This window comes from Perognathus longimembris, chromosome 4, assembly GCF_023159225.1.
Source record: "Perognathus longimembris pacificus isolate PPM17 chromosome 4, ASM2315922v1, whole genome shotgun sequence".
NCBI lineage: Eukaryota > Metazoa > Chordata > Mammalia > Rodentia > Heteromyidae > Perognathus > Perognathus longimembris.
Window position 1 is genome coordinate 4,586,506 of NC_063164.1, and position 23,807 is coordinate 4,610,312.

At 48.1% G+C, this 23,807-nt stretch overlaps 3 protein-coding genes across 5 annotated transcripts in view; 1 reads left to right on the plus strand and 2 right to left on the minus strand.

The window, feature by feature from the left end:
* Mroh2a (maestro heat like repeat family member 2A) overlaps positions 1–6,793 on the minus strand; it is a 36,467-nt gene extending 29,674 nt beyond the window's left edge. Inside the window, 7 exon segments of the mRNA XM_048344334.1 lie at positions 135–278; positions 699–850; positions 1,512–1,610; positions 3,536–3,698; positions 3,865–3,996; positions 6,371–6,552; positions 6,721–6,793. Coding sequence (XP_048200291.1) covers positions 135–278; positions 699–850; positions 1,512–1,610; positions 3,536–3,698; positions 3,865–3,996; positions 6,371–6,552; positions 6,721–6,793 — 945 coding nt within the window.
* A 5,089-nt stretch (positions 6,794–11,882) lies between these two features.
* The window catches only part of LOC125350169 (UDP-glucuronosyltransferase 1A7), a 193,071-nt gene continuing 181,146 nt past the window's right edge, over positions 11,883–23,807 (minus strand). For 2 of the 3 annotated variants that reach the window (XM_048344495.1, XM_048344494.1), the window contains exons 2-5: positions 18,939–19,070; positions 17,909–17,996; positions 16,982–17,201; positions 11,890–12,467 (exon numbers count right to left, since the gene is read on the minus strand). In XM_048344495.1, the coding sequence (XP_048200452.1) occupies positions 12,170–12,467; positions 16,982–17,201; positions 17,909–17,996; positions 18,939–19,070 (738 nt within the window). In that variant the 3' untranslated portion in view covers positions 11,890–12,169. Of the gene's footprint in view, positions 12,468–16,981; positions 17,202–17,908; positions 17,997–18,938; positions 19,071–23,807 lie in introns of all 3 variants that reach the window. The other variant, XM_048344487.1, reaches the window with a different exon arrangement.
* LOC125350174 (dnaJ homolog subfamily B member 3-like) lies at positions 21,076–21,992 on the plus strand. Its single transcript, XM_048344502.1, has one exon. It carries the CDS (start codon positions 21,190–21,192, stop codon positions 21,907–21,909), a length of 720 nt encoding a protein of 239 aa, XP_048200459.1. The 5' UTR covers positions 21,076–21,189; the 3' UTR covers positions 21,910–21,992.

Sequence of the window (23,807 nt, forward strand, 5' to 3'; positions counted from 1 at the left end):
TCGGCCCCTCCCAGGGTACAGACGCCGAGTCTGCTGACGCGACGTCGTCATCACGGCCCCTCTCTCTCATCCCAGATGACGGCCCCAGGTTTCCCGAGCTGCCTGCACGGGGGCCGGCGGCACCCGGTCTTTACCTGGGTGACGAAGAGGGCCTCCAAGCCCCCCTGGTACTCGGCCAGCAGCAGGGGGACGTAGTCATAGACCTGTTCCCGCAGGTCGTCGTTGGGCAGGAGGAGGTTCAGCATGGGCCTCAGGGACTTGATGACCCCCAGCTTCACCTGCCAGGGGGGGAAGTGGGGTCCCAGAGCCCAGCGGAACCAGCGGTCTCAGCCACACCCCCAGGCCCTGCCCCGAGCCCCACAGTGGCGGGGAGCGACCAAACTACCAGGTGGGAGTCCTACCTACAAGCAGGTGCCATCGGACCAGTGGGGTACCTCTTTGCACCCTGGCTTTTTTGTTTTTAATTTGGAAACTGGTCCTCTGTCATGGGGTAGGTGTGGAACGGCTCTAGTCGGGAGGATACTGGACGGCGTCCAGCTCCGGAGCAACGCTCCGATGTTCACTGCGTGCCCCTAACGCCTCCCTGTGGCCTTTATCAAGGCCTCCCACGTCCCCCCTGCTAGGCATCCACAAGTCCGGGACTTTCCCAGGTCCCCGCCTCCCAGTCCGCAGAGTGCGGTGGAGGAAGGCAGGCTCACCTCGAGCGAAGAGTGCTTCAGCCACGCGGTCACAAAGTAGCGATACAAGGGGAAGAGCTTGATGGCAAACTGCTCCTCGGTCATGGCGGGGTACAGGCTGTCCTCCAGGTGGCGCAGATAAAACTGCGTCGTCTCACAGAAGGTCTCCGTGGCTGCCAGTGGGAGCGGAAGGAATACGGGGCCAGGGATGCCACAGGCAGAGCCAAGCCCTCCCCACCCACCTCTGTGCTGGCCGAGGCCTCTCTCTCCTCTCTGCCCTTCTCTGCCGTGATTCAGCCCTGCGGCCGGCGACTAAGCCCCTCCCCTCTAGGACTGGGCGGCAGGGGTGGGGCTTGTCTTGGGATTCCTTGACCACACCCTGGGGTTTCTGGTTTGGTTAGCGGCGAGCACACCGGCCCCTATTTGTGAACATCAGAATTCCTTAGCCCCGCAACAAAGCTCAGCGATCAAATCTCCCGGCCAAGTGAGCTGATTTAAATAGCATCAAATCAAGCCTCCCAAGATGTTTTCCCTGACCGCCGCCCTCGTCCTCATACATCCATCACCCTTCTCGGGAATCCTGAAATACTTACGTAGCTTGAGCTACCCAGAGTCAGTGACAGCCCCAACCTCCTAAAAGGCGCCCACATGGCTCAGCCACCTGCCCGGAAGTGTGCCAGGCACAGGCCAAACAGAAGCGGGATGGAGCACAAGTTCAGGGACAAGTGAGCCACACGCCTCTTGCTCAACAACCCTTCTACCTGCTCCTTTCGCCCGTCTCCCCCTCCGGCACCCTGACAAGTCCAGACCGACAGGCCCACGTGGGACACGCACCACTGCAGATCACCTGTTGCATCTTGGCTTCCTTGGCCAGTCTTAGCATCGTGAAGAGGGTCGCCAGGGTGATGCCCATGTATGGCATGAACTCAAACACTGTGGGGGGCGGGGGGCACCAGGAGTCAGACGGGAGAAAGCAGAGAGCACCGCCCTGCTGCCTCCGTCCCCCGTCAGCCCGAGCCAGAGGCGGCTTTGTCCTGGCTGAGACACAGGAAACCATGGCAAGGGCACATGTAAAAGGAGTCAACTAGAGGAAGACGAGACAACCAGAGAAATGGTACGGGGGTGGGGGGGGGGGGAAGGACAGGACAGTGTAAGAAGGGGCCAGAGAGGCCAAAGGAAAGAGGACACAGAGAGCCCCGGGGAAAGGGCAGGCAGAAGGGGAGAGAGAACAAGGCTCCAGACAGGAAGCTCATAGAGCATCCGCCTCCAGGGACTGGTGTTTGCCTCCCTAGGGACACCTACTGACACTTGGTCTTGAGTGGACAGTAGCTGAGGAGGAGACAGAGAAGACAAGAGGCCAGCAGCTGGAGAGAGCACACAAGAGGAGTCACAGGTTAGGAAGAAAAGGGAACCTGCGACAGACCGCAACCCACAGGAGGCCACTCCCTGGGCCTGTCCCTTCCACTCCTCCTGAGTGCCACCTCCACCGTCCTGAGACCTCACAACGTGTGTACAACCACACAGGTATATATATATCACACACATACACACACACGATAATGGTGATGGGATGTCCATTCCCCACCCCCTGGCTAGAACCCTGACTCTGGGGTCCTGTCCCTCCCCCTCTCAGTACACAAGGAAGCCACCCCCTTCCAGACTCATCCTGTCTCCTCTCTTCCCTGGGGCAGGGACACACCTGGTGCTTTGGCTTCTTCGGGATTACGCTTTGCCATGCTACAAGAGCAATGCGCCTCCAGGAGAAACCATACTTCCGCTTTTGAATTGAACACCTCCTGTCTAGCGTTACAGGTACCCTCCTCCCCGTCACGGGGCCTCCCGGGCTGGTCCCCGGCCCTCCGGGGAGGGCTGAGGTTCTACTGCAGTGTTGCGTGGAGAGTGGTGCATTCGAAGCACTTTTGACTTAGGTGTTCTCATCGCGTGATGGTCTGCTAGGGTGCAGTCCCTCACCTCCCCACCCTTCCCCATCCTTCCACCAATCCAACGTCTAGAAAGGTTTTCCATTTGGAGTCTAAATGTCATCACACACCAGCAGCTCAGCATCTTTCACTACCTCTGGAGTACCCTCAAGTAAATCTCAGACGTTGTCAGGAACACTGATCTACCTCAATCTCCCCCTCACCTAACACCTCTAGCCCCCTCTGTCCCCCTCATCTAATACCTCTAACCCCCCTTGGTCCCCACTTCCAGCTACGGTGACTTCCCCATGCTTCAGAGAAATCAAGCTCATTTCTGCCTCGGCCTTGGCACAAAGTGTTCTCTCCACATGGAAGCTTCTCCTCATCCTGTTCTTCACAGGCACATCTTCCTGTCATCTTTCAGGTCTCTGCTAAAACGCAGTGGCCGCGCCCCGAGCCCCGCAGGGGCAAGGGCTCCTTAAACAGCCTGACGCACACATGGCCGCTCAGCTGTTCTCTCGTCATATTGCAAAAGCACCTCCTTCCTGGCTTGCTTGTCTCTCGTCCTGAGGACAGAGACCACGCGGGTTTATCCCGTGTTGCGGGTGAATGCCCACCACAGGTCCACAAGAAGGAGATTAGTATATGTTTGTGGAATAAACGGACAGGGGGCAAAGGACAGAGGAAGGAAAGAAAAGGAAAATATAGGTGAGAAGACAGAAAACAATGCAGGCAAAGGAAAGGAGACAGAGAATGGGAAAGAGGAGGGAAAAGTGAGAGACAGAGATACATGGAGACAAAATATCAAACAAAGAAAAAAAGAGAACTGGAAAGGAGGCGGCAGTTAGAGAGCAGCAGGGACTGAAGAACAGAGGCCAGGAGAGAGCCTTTCACGGTACTGAAGGGACTGAAAGCCAGGCCCGGGCCTCAGAGCCCTACCGCTGCCATTAGCCAGCTTGGCCAAGGTGATGATGACAAATTCATCGGCCAGGTTGAGGGGTTTGAGGTTGTGCTGCAGCTCATACATGACCAAGTTGAAGTGGTTTCGGGACAGAGCCACCAGAGTGTCGCTGGCCACCTCTGCCTGCACATAGTTGTCCATCTGAAGGGGACAGGAGAGGCGTCACCACTGGCTGAGCCCTCATGAAGCCCAACCCCACGCCCCTCCACCCTGCTGGTTCCCTTGGGCTCAACCTGCCCCAATGTCATGAGGTCACCACTCGGGGCCCTCAAACCACCCACGCGCAATGGAGCCCAGACCCCGGTACCTGGGGGCTCTCCCTCATCTCCTTGGAGGCAATGGTGACCAGCCTTTGCACACAGTGCTCCTCCAGCTCTCCCTCCTGCTGGATGATGGCCTGGAGGATGTTGTAGATGTTGATCTTGCGTTGGATGGAGATCTAAAACAAACACGGTCGTTGGGAGATTCCTGGTTGGGTCAGGGATGGATCCCTTTCTTGCCTCCAGCAATGGGAGTCCACCTCCTCTTCCTTCCACTCCTCTTCTGCACTACACCTTCCCCTAGCACCAGGAGTCCACCCCCGTTTGTATCCCATTGGCCCCCAGCACCATGGGTCCAGCCCTGTTGTGTGTCCCATTGGCCCCCAGCTCCAGGAGTCCACCCCCTTTTCCTGACACTCCTTTTCTGTACACCATCTGGAGAAGGGGACACCATACTCCAACTGCCAAGTCTCTTCATCTTCTCCCACTCCCTTTCCCACTCATCTAAGAGGCTGTCACCATGGCTTGCAAACGTGTCTGTTTCAGTCCCTGTTTAGTAAAGCACGGGTTGGATGGTCCACACACAGAGTCCTCTACACAACAAACACTAGCTGTCTAGAGAGCCTCAGGAGGTAGTCTTGCCCTGCCCTTTGCTCTGGTGATGGAGCATCTGAGGTAAGAAAGGTTTTCCTTTGGCATTTTGGGGGGAAGTACTGTGTGTTTTCTGGGTAGTGCAGTGCCAGCTGCATGCTAGGCAGGAGCTCTACCAGCTGAGCCACCCCTCCGTCCCTCTTCCTCGCTTTTGAGTCCAACTTGAGCAATGCCGGCTAGATGCTCGGCTGATAGTCCCTGGGGCAGATGAAACGGCTTGTGCACCTGAGACCACGCCCGAGACCAGGCAGCCATATTTCATAATGGTCTTTGCTTAATTCAGCAGGACAAAGCTGTTTTTTAAATATTTTTTTGGATTTGAACTCAGGACCCCACACTTTCTGGGTAGGTACTCTAGCCCTATTGTGCTTCGTGTTTCAGAACCTTGAGCCTCCATCCTCCTATCTAGGCCGCTCACATACGCGGAAGCACAGTCGTGTGCCACCATACCTGACTTATTTTGAGATGATGTCTTGCTAACATTTTTGCTTGAGCTGGCCTCAAACCACAATTTTGCTATCTCTACCTCCCAAGTAGACAAGCCACTCTCCATGAGGGTAACTTTATGTGAGGCCATTGCCCAAAAGCCCTCTAGAGACACACCCGCTGCCTCGGGTGGCAGATATGCAGAAATCGTAGCGAGTTTGGAGACCTCTGAACTGGAGGCATGGCTCACAAGGTACAGCAGCATCAGCCTGAGCTGGTGAGAGAATTGAGGTTCAACATGCGCACGCGCGCGCACACACACACACACACACACGACCTCATTCCTAAGTGGAACCTAAAGATGGTGATCTCATGGAAATGAGATCACAGTGGTGGTTACCCAAGGCTGGGGAGAGCAAGGAAGGGAGGAGAGAAGTTGGTCAGTGGGAACAGTATTGCAGATCTAGAAGAGGATGGAGTTGCGTTGCTCTCATACACACTGGGGTGACTACTGTTAACAATAAGGCACCGTGTATCGCAAAATAACCACGAGGATATTTTGAATATACTTTTCACGAAGAAATGATAAAAAAAAGTTAAGGTGATTACCCAATTTGATCATTATGCATTGCTACTATAATTATCAACAACATCATCATTATGTGTAATCAGAAAGATGGAAAGAAGGAAGGAAGGGAGGGAGGGAGGAAGGGAGGGAAGGAGGGAGGGAGGGAGGGAGGGAGGGAGGGAGGAAGGAAGGAAGGAAGAAGGGAAGGAAGGAAGGAAGGAAGGAAGGAAGGAAGAAGGAAAGGGATTAAGAGAAGGAGGGAAGAAGAGGAGGGTGGGAAGGAAAGAAGATACTGAGGAAACATACAGTTACAAAAGAAGAACTATCAGGCTTAGAAGTTGACAAGAGCGATCCCCTAGTGGCCTGCAGAGGAAGGCTTGATGCAGTCTGGCCAAGGCTCTGGGATCAGGGCGTCCTAGGAGGAGGAAGGAGCTACAGAAGACAGCTAGCTCTCTGTGTACATGCTCAGAGGAAAAGCACAGGGTATTGACGAGAGGCCAACTCGGCAAGCCAGGAAGGGAGCCTCTGCAGAAACCAGATCTGCTAGCACCTTCATTATAGCCACCTGGGCTCCCTATCAGGGGAGGTCTTTCTGTTGTTCAGGCCACGTGCTCTATAGTGCTGTGCATGGCAGCCTGAGTAGACCAAGACATCAACCAATCGAGAGCTTATGTCTCAGCCAGGTGGCTCCCAAGCTCACTGTCTAGATGATGGCGAACCTTGAGAATGTGAAAGCCTCCGTTCCAATTGGCTCTCAAGGAGTGGGTGCCACGCAGCCTCGCCCAGCTCTGCCCCTTAGCGCCGCCTGCAGTGGTCACAAGGGTGTGCTACACAGCACACACGTGCACACACTGGCAGCCAAAGATGGCTGGTCACAGAGAAGGGCACCTAGGGTAAAGTGGTCCTACCTTGGGCACCTGCAGACAGTGGATGAGCGCGTCCATCACCACAGAGGGCTCCGTGGCGGCCTTCTCTGTGATGATCACCGAGGCCATGGTCTTCCGCATATCACTGCCGGAGCCAATCGTGTCTGTCTTTGAGGGCTCCGTGTCCATGATGTCCAGGAGGTTCGTGACTTGTTGGAAGGTTCCTGCAACAAAGATGGCACAGGCATGGGGTTAAGACGACCACCACAGGAGGTGCGTCAGCACCCCTTCCCCTTCCCGACTCCTGCCCAGCCCTCGCTGCACTGTTGGCGTCCCATCCACCGTGCAGGTGGAGCAGCTGAGACATTGCAGGGAGCGGGTGACGCCCTTACTGCTGTCAAGGGGTCCCAGGTCTTCTGTTTTCTGTGATGCATCTTCGTCCAGGTCTGTGGTTTCTTCTGTCATCTTTTCCTCAGGTTCTTTGGAGATAAATGAGGTTTGTAAAATTCTAGGTGTGGCAACACATCCTAAGATTGCTCCCCCCCCCCACTCTAACTGCTCACACCATGGTTCAAACCCCACGGAGCACGGGCAGAGCATGTATCTTGGTTCCATTACTTAGAATATGGTGAAAGTGATGGGAAATCACTACCATGACCACAGTATTGGTGCTAAGACTCCATCTTATGGATTCGACAGACATCTTGATGGCCTTGTAAATGGCCATGAACAAACCGCCTATGAAGGGCCATAGGGTTAGGACTTGGAGTCTCAGTCACAAAGCCATAAGCCAACAATCAATCTCATGAGCTTGGAAAAGGAGCTTGAACTCCGAAAGGAATGCAGCCTTGATTACCACCGCTAATACCAAGGGGAGAGGACCTAGCAAAACCACACCTAGACTCCCAACTCACAGAAGCTCGGTATGAAGTGGATGTTCTTTTAAGCATTAGTAATAAGGAAAGGGCCACTCCTTTTTCTGGACTGGGAAAGTCTGTGACTATTCTCATCATTCCTTTTCAAAGACTTTCTCAACACCCACAGCTCCTCACAGGCTGACAAACACTAGCACTGATGTCAGGCAGGACAAAAAGCTCCCAGACCATCTTCTCTTCCTCTCCTAAGGTTTTCAGCCCTCAGGTCTGCTACCACCCTGTGTGTTTTCCTTCTAGGGTCCCTTTAAAGAGCCACTCTGGGACCTAAATACTGACCTTTTCATGGGTCTTCGTCTGGATGGAACAAAAATGTATCACAAGGAAAGGTCTGTTCTTTGCCCAATCCCACATCAACAGGTATACAAACAAGTGACAGGATCCATAGTCCAAGAGAGACAGTTGGGCTTCTCCACAGTACTTCCCATTGGGAGTCAGGCAGGGTGGGCAAGTTTCATTAGAATTATCACCGTTAGATCCCAGAGCCTTGGAACTTTGAGATCCAACTGCCTCCCTGAAAGTCTACTAGCCCAGGGCGTTGAGGAGTGTATGGCTCCCGGAGATGGAAGCTCAACAGCATGTTATTAAATACTTCTGCTACCGTGTGTGTGTGTGTGTGTGTGTGTGTGCATGCGTGCACACGTGTGCTGATGTGTGGTGGCCTGTCAGAGAGGGATGTGACCGGGAAGGGAGGGGCCACTGATAACTAAGCCCCAGGAGGCAGGAGCCCAGGATGAGGAGGTGTGGAATAAACGAATCCTTGTCCAAGGACTGGGTAACATACATGATGGGGCTTCCCGCAACAAGGTGCTTAGAAGACAAACTCCGAAGACAGGTAGGAGAAGAGGGGCCTCCTGCCAGGGCATTGCATTGTTCCTTGTAGCTAAGACGGTTCAAAACTTGGGGAGAGCAAAGGAAAGGGTGACATTGCCCAAACAGAAAGGCATTCATGACCCGATTTATGAAATGGTATCCCTTCTGCACAACACTTTAATAATAAAATTATTTTAAGAGCCAGTCCAGATCAATTGTTGACACAATGAAATACTGATCTTTAGGGAAATGTTCTATTTATTACAGAGCAATAGAACAAGACCCAGATCCATGTTGGCCCGAATCCCCTTGGTTAAAATATACACGGCAAAGTTTGCCCATCCAGAATTTCTCAGCCTCTCCTGGGTCACCTCCCATTCCTGGTAGCTCATTTCTCCCTGGTAGTAGCCCATTTCCACTTCATGGAACCTGAGTGGCTAGAAAATGAGATTCCTGTGCGTACGGCCAAGCTTGTCTTTCCCTCTAAAATCCCTACATTGTTCTTGGTTCTTCGCATTGGAGACACACTGATCCACACAGAACGGATGCCAGCTTTCCATGTTTCTCTCACTGTCTCTCTGCATTCACTCCTTCTGCTCACCACTGGGCCCTTTTTGTCTCTTCCAAAGATTACCCAGGTCATATGGTTAGAATTCAAATTCCACTTACATTGGCTGCATGCCTATTGTGTGCAGAGATGGAATTGTGATGAGTAGCACTTCTTCGTCTTTGATAAACTGTGGGCTTAGAGCCAAAGGTGAATGTGTCAGCAACTGGTTTGTAACAAATCTTTTTGAGACTTACTGGCTGAAAACAATCATTTTTATCCAGATCCCGTAGGTTCGTGGGCTGGTTCTGCTGCCCTTGGGCATGTCCAGTCAAGCACATGTGAAGTCACTCATGCGTCCACAGTCAGCTGGCGGGTGGCTGGTTGTTGACTAGCTACTGGTGGAGGGGACAAGGAGAGTGGGTGAGACCTATGCAGCAGGGCTTTCTGCTATCACAGCAGGACCAGGACCCACGTGAGCAGAAGCATGAGGGCTGTTTGGGGCCTAGAACTGGAGGCAATACCCAGTTGCTTGGTGCCATTTATCAGTTGAGCAAGTCTTAGACCAACACAGAACCAAAAGTGAGGAAACAGTTAAGAGCTGAAACCTCACCTTGTGGAAAATGTAGCTCTCCAGGGAATGGAGACAAGAGCTATCTTTTAAGGGTACACAAAGTGTGTAAGCAATGGGCCGAAATGCAATGCACTTGAATGTGTTCACTAGACGGGCATTAGAACAAACGAGACCAAGAAATGATGGGTTTTCCTGCTAGAGGCATGTCTCAGAGGTAGGCTGCCTGCCCAGCAAGCACAAAGCCCTGAGTTAACACCCCAGTACCACACAAAAAATTCTTGATTTTCCAAAATTAGAATACTTTTTTTTCCTGATTAGGACCATGCTTGATTCAAATACAGTATGTTCATAAACGCAGCCTGTCTTCGGTGCTGTCATTCTATTGAGCTCCCCACTCTGCCTTTATGGGAACTTACAAGGAAATAAACAAACTACCTTAATCTCTAGAATTTCAAGGGCTTAAATACATAAGCGGAATATGCTTTATTCTTATAGGTTACTTCCCTCACAAACTTTGTTACTTGATTGCAGTAATGAGAAACTGATTAATACAGAATATTGGTATTGGGAGTGAAATCATTACTGTAAGTACACTTGAAGATGTGGAAGAGCTTTTGGACTGGTTAATGGGGAAAGGCTGGATGAGTCTGGAAGAGCGGGGTAGAGACCGCCTAGAAGGCAGGAAGATCATTATAGGTGATCCTGGTCAGGGCAGGGAAGACCAGAATGTTGATAGAAATGTGGACAGTGAAAGCCACATTAATGAGATTTTAGATTTGCTAACATAAAACTCATTTATATATAATGTTAGTAAACACCAGATATTTTTGGTGTATCAAAAACATTTGTACCAGGCTGGGGATATGGCCTAGTGGCAAGAGTGCCTGCCTCATATACATGAGGCCCTGGGTTCGATTCCTCAGCACCACATATACAGAAAATGGCCAGAAGTGGCACTGTGGCTCAAGTGGCAGAGTGCTAGCCTTGAGCAAAAAGAAGCCAGGGACAGTGCTCAGGCCCAGAGTCCAAGCCCCAGGACTGGCCACAAAAAAAAAAAAAAAAACCCAAAACATTTGTACCTATGTATGTCAAAATATACAACCTTAACTTTCAAAAGTACCTGTGCTAATTGTTTTTCAATTCCTGTAAAAAAAAAAAAAACTGAGATAAACATGCTTAGAAAGAGGAAAGGTGGGGCTGGGAATACAGCCTAGTGGCAAGAGTGCTTGCCTCGTACACATGAAGCCCTGGGTTCGAGTCCCCAGCACCACATATACAGAAAACAGCCAGAAGGGGCGCTGTGACTCAAGTGGCAGAGTGCTAGCCTTGAGCAGAAAAAATTCAGGGATAGTGCTCAGGCCCTGAGTCCAAGGCCCAGGACTGGCAAAAAAAGAAAAAAGAAAGAGGAAAGGTGTACTGTATTTGGGCCCATAGTTTCAGGAGGGCTTATCCTTGGTCACTGGACCAACCTTCTGGGCCTATAATGAAACAGTATAGCATAGAAAGAGCACATGGTAGAAACTGCTCTAGTCAAGGAGGCTAGGAAGTAGAAAGATAGAGGGTATGGGGGGTTGTGGGGTCCCCATTAATCATTAACCACTCCTAACATTCTCCCATTAGCCCCACCTCCTTTTTCTCTTTCTTTCTTGGGCAGGACTGGGGTTTGAACTCAGGCCTCATGCTTGCTAGTCTGGTGCCCTACCATTTCAGCCATGCTCCCCAGCTTTGAGGTTCTGGAAATACACCATCTAGAAAATTATGCAGCCTAGGTTAGTCTGGAACTGAGAATCCCCAAATCTCAGCCTCTTGAGCAGCTAAGATTACAGGTGTGCCTGCTAGGTCTCACTTTACATGGTTCCACCATCGCCCAATGGTACCAATGGCTGGGAAGCCCAAGTCTTCCACAGAGACCTTTGGAACACGTTCACAATCCAAAACCATATAGCAACAGTGGTTATTTCTGGGTAATGCAACTACATGTGATTCTTATTTTGTTTGTGTACCTGTGCATATGCAATGTACATGCATGAGGACCTTACTTGCCAATTTTCTGACATAAGCATCATTACTTTCAGAATTAGAAACTGCAATTGCACAATAAATGTAATATCAATGCAGAAATAATCAACAAAATAAAAATATTTATTAAAAAATTAGCTGTAGGAAATATCACAGAAAATATGTGCTCAATACTATGATAGGCAAATTTAGACCATTTGACACAGTAATGATTACCCTCTCAAATATAACACATCAATTTTATACCATCATCCTTTTCATTCCCATCCCCAAGGTAAAAGCGGTACACTGCTCCCAAGGTCTCTAAGCCATTCAATGGTATCACTATACCCTAAAACACAAGGTTTCCTTCTAGAAACACACCTATGAAGAATGAACATGAATAAAAACCAAACATCACAAGGAAGGGACTCACGACAATTCTGCAAAAATCAGAGGATGAGGACAATGTAAAAATTGCAATCCAGGGGCTGGGGATATGGCCTAGTGGCAAGAGAGCTTGCCTCGTATACATGAGGCCCTGGGTTCGATTCCCCCAGCACCACATATACAGAAAGCGGCCAAAAGTGGCACTGTGGCTCAAGTGGCAGAGTGCTAGCCTTGAGCAAAAAGGAAGCCAGGGACAGTGCTCAGGCCCTGAGTCCAAAGCCCAGGACTGGCTAAAAAAAAAAAAATTAAAAAAAAAATTGCAATCCAAAGGGCCAGGAATCACAGGACAACCTCCAAGTTCTGTCTTGTGTAAGAATTCACACGCATGACTAAGAAAATTAATGGAAGTGCAACCCTTCTTCAAGTCATTTAATAACAAGTAGGATCAGATTAAAGATACTGAAGATACAGAATTCACATTTAATGTGAATTCTGACCAGTCATCAGATTTTTTTTTTTTTTTTTTTTTTTTTTAGTTAATGTGTTTACTAGAAAATACATTTAAAATGCCCTTCATCCCCCATTTCTCAATGGGCCTTGGCCTTGTGGGATTTCTTGGCCCGTTCCTTCTTCCCAAAGCATTTCCGACAGCCAAAGGCACAGCATTTAAAGATGGTGAAGACCACTGCCAGGACCACGGCCAGCAGGAAGCCAATCACATCCAGGGAGTGGTACTGGTACCAGGTGAGGTCATGCGCCGCGGGCCGCAGGTGTGGCGCCCCCTTGTGCCTCATCACGAACTCCACCCAGAAGGCAGCCAGGTCCAGGGGCTCAATGGGGCGGTCCTTGTGCAGGCTGGAGAGGCGCATGATGTTCTCCTTGTAGCTGGACAGGAAGGCAGTTAGGTGAGCGCGCGCCCGGGAATGCACGGCCCTCCCACGCGGGCTTCCCACGAGTCATGGCTACCAGGTTTTCTCAGCCAGGGGAGGAATGTGTTTCTATTATAACCAGAAAACACACACGCACACACGCACACACACACACACACACACACACACACACACACACACACACTTCATACATGTTCTTTATTTGTTAAAAAAAAAAAAGAACAAAAAGGAGAAAGAAGAGGAGGGGAAATATGAGATGAGGGAGGAGAAAGATGAGGAGAAAGATAAAGAAGTAGAGAGAGAAAGGGAAAATTATAATTTTGTAAGTTTCTAATTCCTGCTTCCTACTCTGCTTTTAGTAATAGTTTTGTGGGAAAATGGAGTACACATGCTTCATAAGAATTTTGTAAGAAACTGCATTGTATTTTATACCAAAGGAAAACAAACGTATGTTCTTTACAGTGAAATAAAGGAAAAATTCGTATGTCTCAAATTATAAATCTTGTTGCAAACTACCACTTCTGGCTAAAGCAAACGCCACTTGACTCCTGGAATGGAAACGAGGTCAGCAACTCCATGGCTGGGTCGTCCTCTCCCTTGACTCCTTGGGGTGACAAGCCATAGAGTGTGGCATTTAGTCTCTGCACCTCGTCTATGCCAAATGATTCCTGGGAATCTGGGACAGAGCAGACAGCTGAAGCATCACAACTAGATCTAAAATGGATCGACATTTCAACTGTGGATGCGACACACTAGAAGGAAGTAGAAAAGAAGAGAAGACTAAAAAGAGAAAAGACTAAGATATTCTCTGTCTTTAAACTTGCCTATGATCTGGAATCATAAGTACAATGACATTAGTATTTGGGCGTAGATGCTATTAAACATCTTTCTTTCATTTGACTTTGCTGTGGTGTGATTTTTCCCTGGTGAACACAGGGCCCGGGGGCTATTCCTTAGCATTTCCACTCAAAGCTGGAACTACAACTTGAGCCACCGTTCCACACATGTGGTGGGGGAGTGAGGGTTGTGTGTGGTGGTTAAATGGAAATGAGTCACACAGATATTTCTGTGCTGACTTTGAACTGTGATCCTCAGATCTCAGCCTCCTCTGTATCTACGATTACAGACAAGAGCTGCCAGAGCTCAGCCAGAGTAATCTTTTATGATAGATGCTCTTAGAAGTTCCAGTCATTTATTCAACATTTATTGAGCACCTACTATGGCCTGGTTGTCTGCATAAACCAATGCTGATTTTTTCCTGTGTTTTTCTTCATATTGTGTAGGCACACTCCCAGTTTAGTTTGGAAACATGAAAATTTGCAATCAGAATGAGAATCAAAATGAGCAGGTGAGCTTAAACAATACGGGATATCTGCCAAGTCGTTTTTTAGGTATCAAGAAGAAGGAAGTTGAAGAGAGGATCAGAATTATGTTGATAATGTGAAAGTCAAGAATGAGTTTCCTGGGTGCCTGGAAGAAGCGGGCACTGTTCCCTGAGACCTGACAAGCCAGGATGCCAGGAGAAAATGGGAAAAAGAGATGGGACCCCGCCCCCCTGCCCTGTCTGTTGGGCTTTGTGTGCTGAGGTTATTGCCCTTTTGTTTCCATCCACAAGACCACACACTTAGCATCTCAATTGCTAGAATCTCCCATTGTCCCAGGGCCAGGTTTGGTTTGTTTCCCTGTGTAGCCTTTGGGGGACTGGCTGTTCCTGTGTCTCCCCCTGCCTGCTGCTTCTTTCAAGAGGAAGCAAGGATGGGTTTAGCTGTGCTATTGTTTGACTCTGCCTCTCCCTCCCCATTTTCATTCCCCGTGCAATGGTACTGAGTGGTAGTGTAGTGTTTGGGATTTATGAGGGAGATTAATGCCTTTCTCACAGGACTGGATGAGTTACTGTGAAAATATGTTGTGATAAAAGTGAGCGTGTGTTGAGTTGCCTCTTACACACTAACACTCATACTACTTTGACTTTTATAAAAAGTTCTGAGAATCCACGGAATGTGACAATCCCACCTTGCTCCAGAAAAGTGAGGAAGCAAACTTCTGTCCTTTGTGTATCACTGAACCTCCAGTATTTTTTATTGCAACAAAAAGATAGAATAAGGGAACTGGAGGCATGACTCAAGTGGTAGAATGCCAGCCCTGAGCAGAAAAAGCCAAGCAGAGCCCAAATCCCTGAGTTCAAGCCACAGTATTGGCACACACAAAGACAAAAGACAGCAAAAAACACACCTATAACTCCTATATACACGTATGTACACACTCACAGGCAAACACAGACACAAATTATTTTTGTGTGTGTGTGATCCTCTGATAGGTCTATCCTAGACCTTTTTATGTTTATTTAGTAATTGTTTCATTTTAGAAACATACTGTAAAGTCGCTGACCAAAACATGTGGAAATCCCATTTGGAAAGAAGTTTGTCATTTTTACAAACATGATCTCTACTGTTCTCTCCCGCCCCCCCCCCATATTAGAAAGACCATGTATCTTTGTTCTCTGTGTTCTAGGCTTGTCTCACTCAACATTATTTGTTCAAGATCTGACCATTTCCCTGCTGATGCCATTATTTTATCATTTCTAATCGCTATGTAGTCTTCCATTGTGTACATGTGCCACATTTTTTGGATCCATTCATCTGTAGTGGGGCATCTGGGTTGTTTCCATATTTTGGCTATTGTGAATTGTGCAGCGATAAACATAGATGTACAAATGTCTTTATGGTATCCTGGGACCTGTTATTCAGGATAGATGCCTAGGAGTGGTATGGCTGGGTCATAGGGTAGGTGGTCTATGTTGAGCTTTTTGAGGAACCTCCATACTGTTCTCCAAAGTGGTTGTACTAATTTGCACTCCCACCAACAGTGGAGAAGGGTTCCTCTTTCCCCGCACCCCCTCCAGCATTTGTTGTTGCCTGAGTTCAGAGTATAGGCCATTCTAACTGGAGTGAGGTGGTATCTCAGGGTTGTTGCCAGGGATGTTGAACATTTCCTCATATGTTTCCTTGCCATTTTTATTTCTTCTCCTGTGCAGTCTCTCTTTAGCTCCTTTGCCCATTTAATAATTGGTTTACTGGGTTTGGAGGGGGTTGGTTTCTTGAGTTCTCTGTAGATGATGGATATTAGGCCTTTGTCTGTTGCTGTGCTGGTAAAGATCCTTTCCCATATGGTTGGCTGTCTTTCTAGTTTGGTGGCTATGTCTTTATCTGTGCAGAAACTTTTTATTTTGAAATAGTCCCACTTGTCCAGTTTCTCCCCTATCTGTTGTGCCCCTGGGACTCTGTTCAGGAAGATCCTGCCTAGGCCTATACGTTCTAGCAGACACAAATATTTGTGTATGCACACTCACTATTGTTGAGCAAAATCCACTCCTGGTCATCACCTGCTCCCAGAAGGTAATGATAATCAAATTACCAGTAAACTTGACAGCACGACACTAAATTTCATGTGGAGATGGTGCAATCTAATAAGTTTGAGTTCTGAAATTTCCAGGCTACTTTTGAACAAAGGTGCTATGGTTTGTGGTGGCATCTGACTCTCACACAGCCTCGTAGAGGAAATTCTCAGAGGTCCCAGGGCAGGGAAAGTGGTGCTGGCTTGTTCTATGTTAGGGACACTATGCTTCTTTTCAAAATTTTTCTCTTTGCTAGAGAAGTTCTTTGCGGGGCTGGGAATATGGCCTAGTGGTAGAGTGCTTGCCTCACATACATGAAGCCCTGGGCTCGATTCCTCAGCACCACATATAGAGAAAAAGCCAGAAGTGGCGCTGTGGCTCAAGTGGTAGAATGCTATCTTTGAGCAAAAAGAAACCAGGGACAGTGCTCAGGCCCTGAGTTCAAGCCCAAGGACTGGCAAAAAACAAAAACAAAAACAAAAACACCTAAAACAGAAGTTCTTTGACAAAACTTTTCATCATTCTATTCTGGTAACATTTTATTTATTATAAACTGGTTTGTATCTACTAGGGAAAATAAAATATTAGGTTAATTCTATGGTAAATTACACAGGGACTGACGTGGTCATTTTTTCAAATAAGCAGTAGTAATTTCCAAATCATCTTACTACAAGTCTGTATTTTTTTACATGTTTGTTTTCACATTGGAATATTTATCATTAGTGTTAGGGCCAAACTACAGGTAGTACTCTTCTCACTTATTTTATTTATTTATTTATTTTTATTTTTATTTATTTATTTTTTTTTTTGGCCAGTCCTGGGCCTTGGACTCAGGGCCTGAGTACTGTCCCTGGCTTCTTCCTGCTCAAGGCTAGCACTCTGCCACTTGAGCCACAGCGCCGCTTCTGGCCGTTTTCTGTATATGTGGTGCTGGGGAATCGAACCTAGGGCCTCGTGTATCCGAGGCAGGCACTCTTGCCACTAGGCTATATCCCCAGCCTCACTTATTTTATTTTTGACAACACCGGGATTTAAACACAGGGACTTGCATTTGCTAGGCAAGCCGTCTACCATTAGAGCCACGGCTCTAGCCCGACTTCTTTACCCTCTCTTACCTTTTGTCATTGATGACTGTTTTGAGGGCCTTGGCTAAATCATCAGAAGTCACTGTAAAGACATCCAGGGTCACGCCAGCCCCCCGGGTCTCCATGCGCTTTGCATTGTCCATCTGGTCACCCATCAAGGGCATCATCACCATGGGGACGCCATTGCATATGGCTTCGTAAATGCCGTGGGAGCCACAGTGCGTGACGAACGCCCGGGTCTTTGGATGACCTGAGAAGCAAGCAGGGAGGGTTACTGACAGTCTTAGTCTAGTCTGACATTGTCTAGATTCTGAAAACCTTCTGAGAACTTACTATTGTCCCCAAATGTTCTTGATGAAATACCAAAAAAAAAAAAATGTGACATTCTAGATCAAAGTAATGTGGGATATGCCGGCCACAGTAGGTTCAAGTGACACAATCCTTTTATTTTGTTTGTTTGTGCTGGACCTAGGGCTTGAATTCAGGGAGTGGGTGCTAAGTTTTAGGTTTTTTTGCTCAGGGCTAGCACTCCATCATTCCCTGCTTTGCCATGGCTAACTGAAGAGTCTCATAGACTTTCCTGCCTGAGCTGGCTTTGAACCACAATCCTCAGATCTCAGCCTCCTGTAGTTAGGATTACAGCTGTGCTGAAAACAATCCTCTTTTAATACCCCTGCCTAGGCCATTTTCTTTTTTTTTTTTTTTGGCCAGTCCTGGGGCTTGGACTCAGGGCCTGAGCACTGTCCCTGGCTTCTTTTTGCTCAAGGCTAGCACTCTACCACTTGAGCCACAGCGCCACTTCTGGCTGTTTTCTATATATGTGGTGCTGGGGAATCGAACCCAGGGCTTCATGTATAGGAGGCGAGCACTCTTGCCACTAGGCCACATCCCCAGCCCCTAGGCCATTTTCTTAATTCATCCCTGGTTTGACCAACACATCAAATCTTCCCAACATACCCAGCAGATCATTTTGGGGTAACCACTTGACAATTATTGTATTCTTGGCAAGATTTGATGGTCGGCTTCCAGCATAGCTCCACAGGACCTTGCAGGGTCAAAAAGAAGAGGGTTTAACGGGGGGGCGGGGGGGGCAGGGGGAAATGACTTTTAACATATGCTATAGTAGCTAGAGAGGTAAAGAGACTGCACACAAGCTCTAATCAGGTGGGAGGTTGGGTGACTCAGAAAGCTTCTGGAACTGGCATTTCATTCAGAGGCTTGGTGCTTACGAGTATGCTTGTTGTGTGAATACTAAGCCATGCACTTAGTGGCTTTGTGCTTTGCTGCACTTGAAGCAAGTTGATGCAAGACTCTCCGAGCAAAAGCATATGCAATACATTCAGCGTTCTAACCAATAGCCTTTTAAAATTATTCTCTGTAGTAGTGATATACTACTTGTACCAGGGTTCGCACCCAGGGCCTGGGCCTTACTCTCTCATTTGGCTTGCTTGTTTGTGGTTGGTGCTCTACCACTCGAGTCCTGTCTTCAGCCCAGCGCTCTGCTAAGTAATTGGAAAAGTAGTCTGGTAGATTTTTCTGCCTTAGAGGGCTTCGAACTAGGATATCCCAGGCATCAGCCTGGATTACAGGTGCATGCTTCTGGTTTCTGGCTCAGTACTGGGGTTTGAACTCAGGGCTTTATGCTTGCTAAGCAAATACTGTATCACTTCAGGCACACATACCATATCCTTTTTATTTCTGAAATTTTGCACATTTTGCCCAGCAGGCATTCAGAACTACAGATGTGTCCCACCACTTCTGGTCTAATTACCCTCCAAACATGGAAGGGTTGGTATGGACCCCATACCAAGTTAACACTTTTGATTCTCTTATAGAAAAAGATAGCAGACCACGGTTTAAAAGTTGAGTTACTTCTGAAGGATATCTAAATCCTAATTCCAAAAGATCAAATTCATTTAGATCCAGGTATCCGGATTTCGAATTCCTTTGTAGTGAGATACAAAGGAGTCACAGAGAATCATCTTACCGTCTGAGGTATTTGGCCCAGAGCCTCAGCAATCGCCATAGCTTTCTTCTCCGGAATCTCTGTGACTAATGATCCCAAAGAGAAAACCACGATCCCATGTTCTCCAGAGGCATTGATGTAGGCCTCAAATTCCTACAGCCAAGAGAGAAATTTCCAGTTCACTTTTTCCCATGTTCTTTAATGATTAAATAATTTAGCACTGAGTTAAATACATTCTGTCAAAGTGGTTAAAAATGTGTATGAAATAAAGACAGCAATTACTGAGATGTAATCTTGTAGCATTTCCTTTATCCTACTCCTTTACAGAGGAGGAAAGCTTGGGGTTTCTTGAGAAACAGAATCCAGGTAATGGACTAATCTGACAAAAGAAAAGCAGAGAGACATGTGTAAAGTGTGCTTAAGCAGGCATCCACAGGTACACCTGTCTATTAACACGCACCCACATGCTTTCACACACAGTCACAGATCCACTTACAGAAAAGGACATCTTGTGCAGCAAGTCTCCCCGACTGCAAATTTCTAGGGAGCCAACTAATCCTATAGTCTGCTAAATAGTTTCATATGTGTCCAAGAACATTGGGGAGACTAACAAGGTGGTGTGATGTGGTAGGTTCCCCACAGCTGAAAAGTACCTGGGAACTGGGCACTTTCAGTGCTAAAACCTGAGTAGTCCTGGGCTAACCATTACCTCAGTCTCCTCCTGGGAGACACAAATGGGCTAACCAGAACCTTGGTCTCCCTATTTGCAAGATACAGATATTTCTGATGAACTGAGATTCTGAGGAGCCCAGCCTGATAAGGTTTAGGAAATATCAAGCACTTAAAAGCCTTCTCTAAGTCATGCCCCCATTCCCATTAGCCCCAGGCCTCAGCAGCTGCACCTTGGTCATGTCTACTAGGTCAATCTAAAGGATGAGGATGAAGAATCTCTCCACTCCTCTCCATCACACACTGCATCTGTGTCTGTGACAAGAACACAGAGAAGATGGCTTTTTTTCCAGACGTTTCTCCCCAGAATCTCACAACTTCCCTTTTTTCCACCCTCCACCATACCCTCTACTAAGGCAGCTCATTCTATTGTCCTTTCATTTCTCCATTTCCTGATGGCCCGTGGATGATCTAAATCCATAAGACCTTTGCTCTTCAAACGACATTTAATCTCTTCTGAAAGGGCTTGGTCTAATTTCCCTTTACATTCACTCATATAATCTCAATAGCTGACAGGATGTGATTAATACAAAATCAACCCACAGGTCCATAAATGTCCAAAGGTGAATAGCATGGTTTAACAAAACTTCCACTTTCACACACTTTCATGTACAGACAGCACATTGGTGAGCAGCCCTGCCCAATGGTGCTGAATGCCTCTCTCTGAACTGCTTTTATGGACTCAATAGAAGTTAAACTTCATGCCCTACTCGGAAGAACTTCCCTGACACTTACCCCAAGGTCACTCCTTGGGAAAGAATATGTCAGCTAAAAATGTGTGATTCCTACAAACCACAAGCATATACATCCTAAAGCTAAAATGTTTGAGCACTGCACAGCAAATAGGTGCCCAAGGTCAGACAAAACAAATTCCTGTCACCTTATCGTCCCAGGCTAAGAGGAAAGCATGGTGTGTATCTGGGCTGGGTAACCAAGGCTTGAACTGAAGATTTCACACTCACTGGACTAGGCTTTTCTGGCTCATGACTGGAGCTCAACCGTTTGAGCTACAACTTCAGACTGTCATTTTTACTGGTTAACTGAAGATGGGGTCTCGCGGGTGGGCTTCAAACCTGAACCATCAGATTTCAGGCTCCTAAGTACTTAAAATTATAGGAATAAGCCATGAGCAACACACCTAGGAAAAATAATTCTCTAGGGCACCCAGATTCATCCTTAGCTTTCCTTCACTTTTAAGGAACTTGTGAGAAACTACACCTCTGATGGTGACATCAAACTGGGTGGGGTGCACAGGGGTGAGGCACAGAGGAGCAGGGTCCTGCAGGACCGCAGGTCTAGACTCTAGGGCTACTTACTAAGCAACAAGGCCAAAGGCCCTCCCCCAGAGCGCTGCATTCTGGGATGCGAAGGCCCAGGCGCGACCTCAGCCAATGGAGCGCCGCCACGTCACAAGGGCGACGCCGCGCCTCACCCAGCGGCCCCCTCGCGCCCCCGCGTGCCGCCCGCAGCCCAGCTCCCAGAAGCTGCCTTTGCCCTGCCCTGGCCCCAGGGCCGCGCCCTGCCCGCCCTCCTCGGCCCCAGCATGGTGGACTACTACCAAGTGCTGGGCGTGCCCCGGCAGGCCTCCACCGACGCCATCAAGAAGGCCTACCACAAGCTGGCGCTCAAGTGGCACCCCGACAAGAACCCGGAGAACAAGGAGGAGGCGGAGAAGCGCTTCAAGCAGGTGGCCCAGGCCTACGAGGTGCTGTCGGACGCCCGCAAGCGCGGCGTCTACGACCGCTATGGCGAGGCCGGAGAGGACAGCGGGGCCGCCCCGGGCCGCCCCTGCCACGACCCCTTCGAGTGCGTCTTCAGCTTCCGCGACCCCGCAGACGTCTTCAGGGACTTCTTCGGGGGCCAGGACCCGTTCTCCTTCGACTTCTTCGGCGCCCCGCTGGAGAACATCTTCGGGGGACACAGGACCCCCCGCGGAATCAGAAACAGAAGCAGGGCGTCTGAGCCTCTCTTCTCCACCTTCGCCCAGTCCCCGGCTTTTGGCGGAGGCTTTTCTTCCTTCGACACGGGATTCACCTCCTTCGGGCCCCTGGCCGACGGCCTTTCCTCCTTCTCCATGTCCTGTGGCGGGACAGGCAACTTCAAGTCCGTGTCCACTTCCACGGAAATCGTGAATGGCAAAAAGATCACCACCAAGAGGGTCGTGGAGAACGGCCAGGAGAGGGTGGAAGTGGAAGAAGACGGACAGCTCAAGTCCCTCATCATCAACGGCCAGGAGCAGCTGCTGCACATCGACACCAAGTAATTCCCCCGGACTTAGAGTGCATGTTGAGCAATAGCCGGACACTTTTTCAAAGATTGGAAGTGATCTCTACTTTCACAACAACTGTAACCTAAAATTTATTAAAAGTTCTTGCTAAATTAGCCTGTTTGTAGTTCTTGTCGGGGACATGCAGATGGGATCTCTCTTGGTCTTAAACTGGGATGCAGGTGTGCTGTGCCTTGCTGTTTCTTAAAATAATACTAGGCAGTAACTGTCTCAGGATGCTCATTTCCTACAGCTAGGGGAAATAGTTACCACCATTCTGAACCTCCCATGTGCCCTTTGGTTGGAAATGTGAGCCAGGGAGCTTTCCATGAATCATTTAGCTTTTATTTGTGTTTTTTTTTTAATAAGTTGTAGTGCGAGAACTGAATATATTGAAACTTCTGGGTTGAAGTGGCCTTTCAGTTGTCCACAAATGTTGGTATGTAGGAAGAGTGGGCCATTGTTGAAGTAAAATATTAAGCCTACCTCGTGTGACAAATGACCATAACCCTGGTTTAAATCCAGGCATTTTCATTTTCTTTAAGTTTTGGCTACAAAAGACAAATATATTTCACTGGGCTGAGGTAGTTTTACTAGCACATTGTTCTCTGGAAGGCTGATGGTAAAATAATCAAGAGAATTACTAAGGCCACATGGTTTGTCGGAGCCAAGTTAGGATGGTATTGAGTCACTTCGGTAATGCAAAGGAACTTCTCAAAGCTACACCAACTTCACCATTCCCATGCACATCATGGTTTCCTGACCAAAGTTAGATTTCACCTGAAATGTTGATTGGATGAGGACGCTTATACACATCTGAGGAAGTTGATTCTATTCATACAGCTTATTCCCTACCTGCAAGCCATTTGAGGAATGAATGATATGTAAGAGTCTGCCACAAAGTATCCCTTTCCTATGGTCAAACGTGCAGACTGCAGAAGGGAACAAAAGAACAAGTAAACTGGGCAAAGAATTCAAGTTAACTCTGCTGATAGGTCATGGGACCTAATTACATTGTCCTAAATTATAAGACTGTATCTGGGTATGCTACCCTGAATGAAATGCCAACATATGGCAGAGACGACATGGGTCTTGGCACTGTCCAGTAGTTGTTCATAGGATTTGTTGAAACCACATCAAAGTAGAGTCAAAGAGATACACTGTTAGCAGTTTCCTATATGACACATGGACAGAAATAGCAAAATAAGACCAGCTTCTAAGGCTTTGGAAACACATTTAATCACAGGCCAGGGTACTCCCACCAGTGAAAATATTCACTGAGTGGTTTGCTGTGGTGAGTTTGGCTCTGAAGTAGTGAGGGATCTCAGGAATTAAGAGATGAGAAGGAGCAGGCCCAGTTCCATGGTTGTGTATAGTGGAAATGCACAATCTAAACAAATAGAATTGAATGTGATTGTTTCTACACAGTGGGCTAAAAGATGGCCAGCAAGGCCAGTCACCAGTAGCTCATGCCTGTAATGCTAGTGATAAAGAAGGCTGAGATCTGAGGATCACTGTTCAAGCCCAGCCCAGACAGGAAAATCCATGAGTCTTATCTACAATTAACCACCAAAAGAAAAGGCCAAATGTGGAGCTATGGCTCAAGTGGTAGAGCACTAGCCTTGAGCAAAAAAACTTCAGGGACAGCGCACAATCTATGAGTTCAAGCCCTAAGACCAACACACACAAAAACGATGGTCAGTAAAAACATCAATGGTAAAGAGTGGCAAACACCAGGAGGTGAAGGACTTCTAGCTATCTCCCTAATTTTAACAACAAACAATCTGTTTTGCTATGTTTTGTACCGGTACCACTGTAAATGGGCAGTTTGTCTTACACCAAAGTATAAAGCCTCATACTCAATTTTCAAACCTGAAATTACCTTTTCACATTGG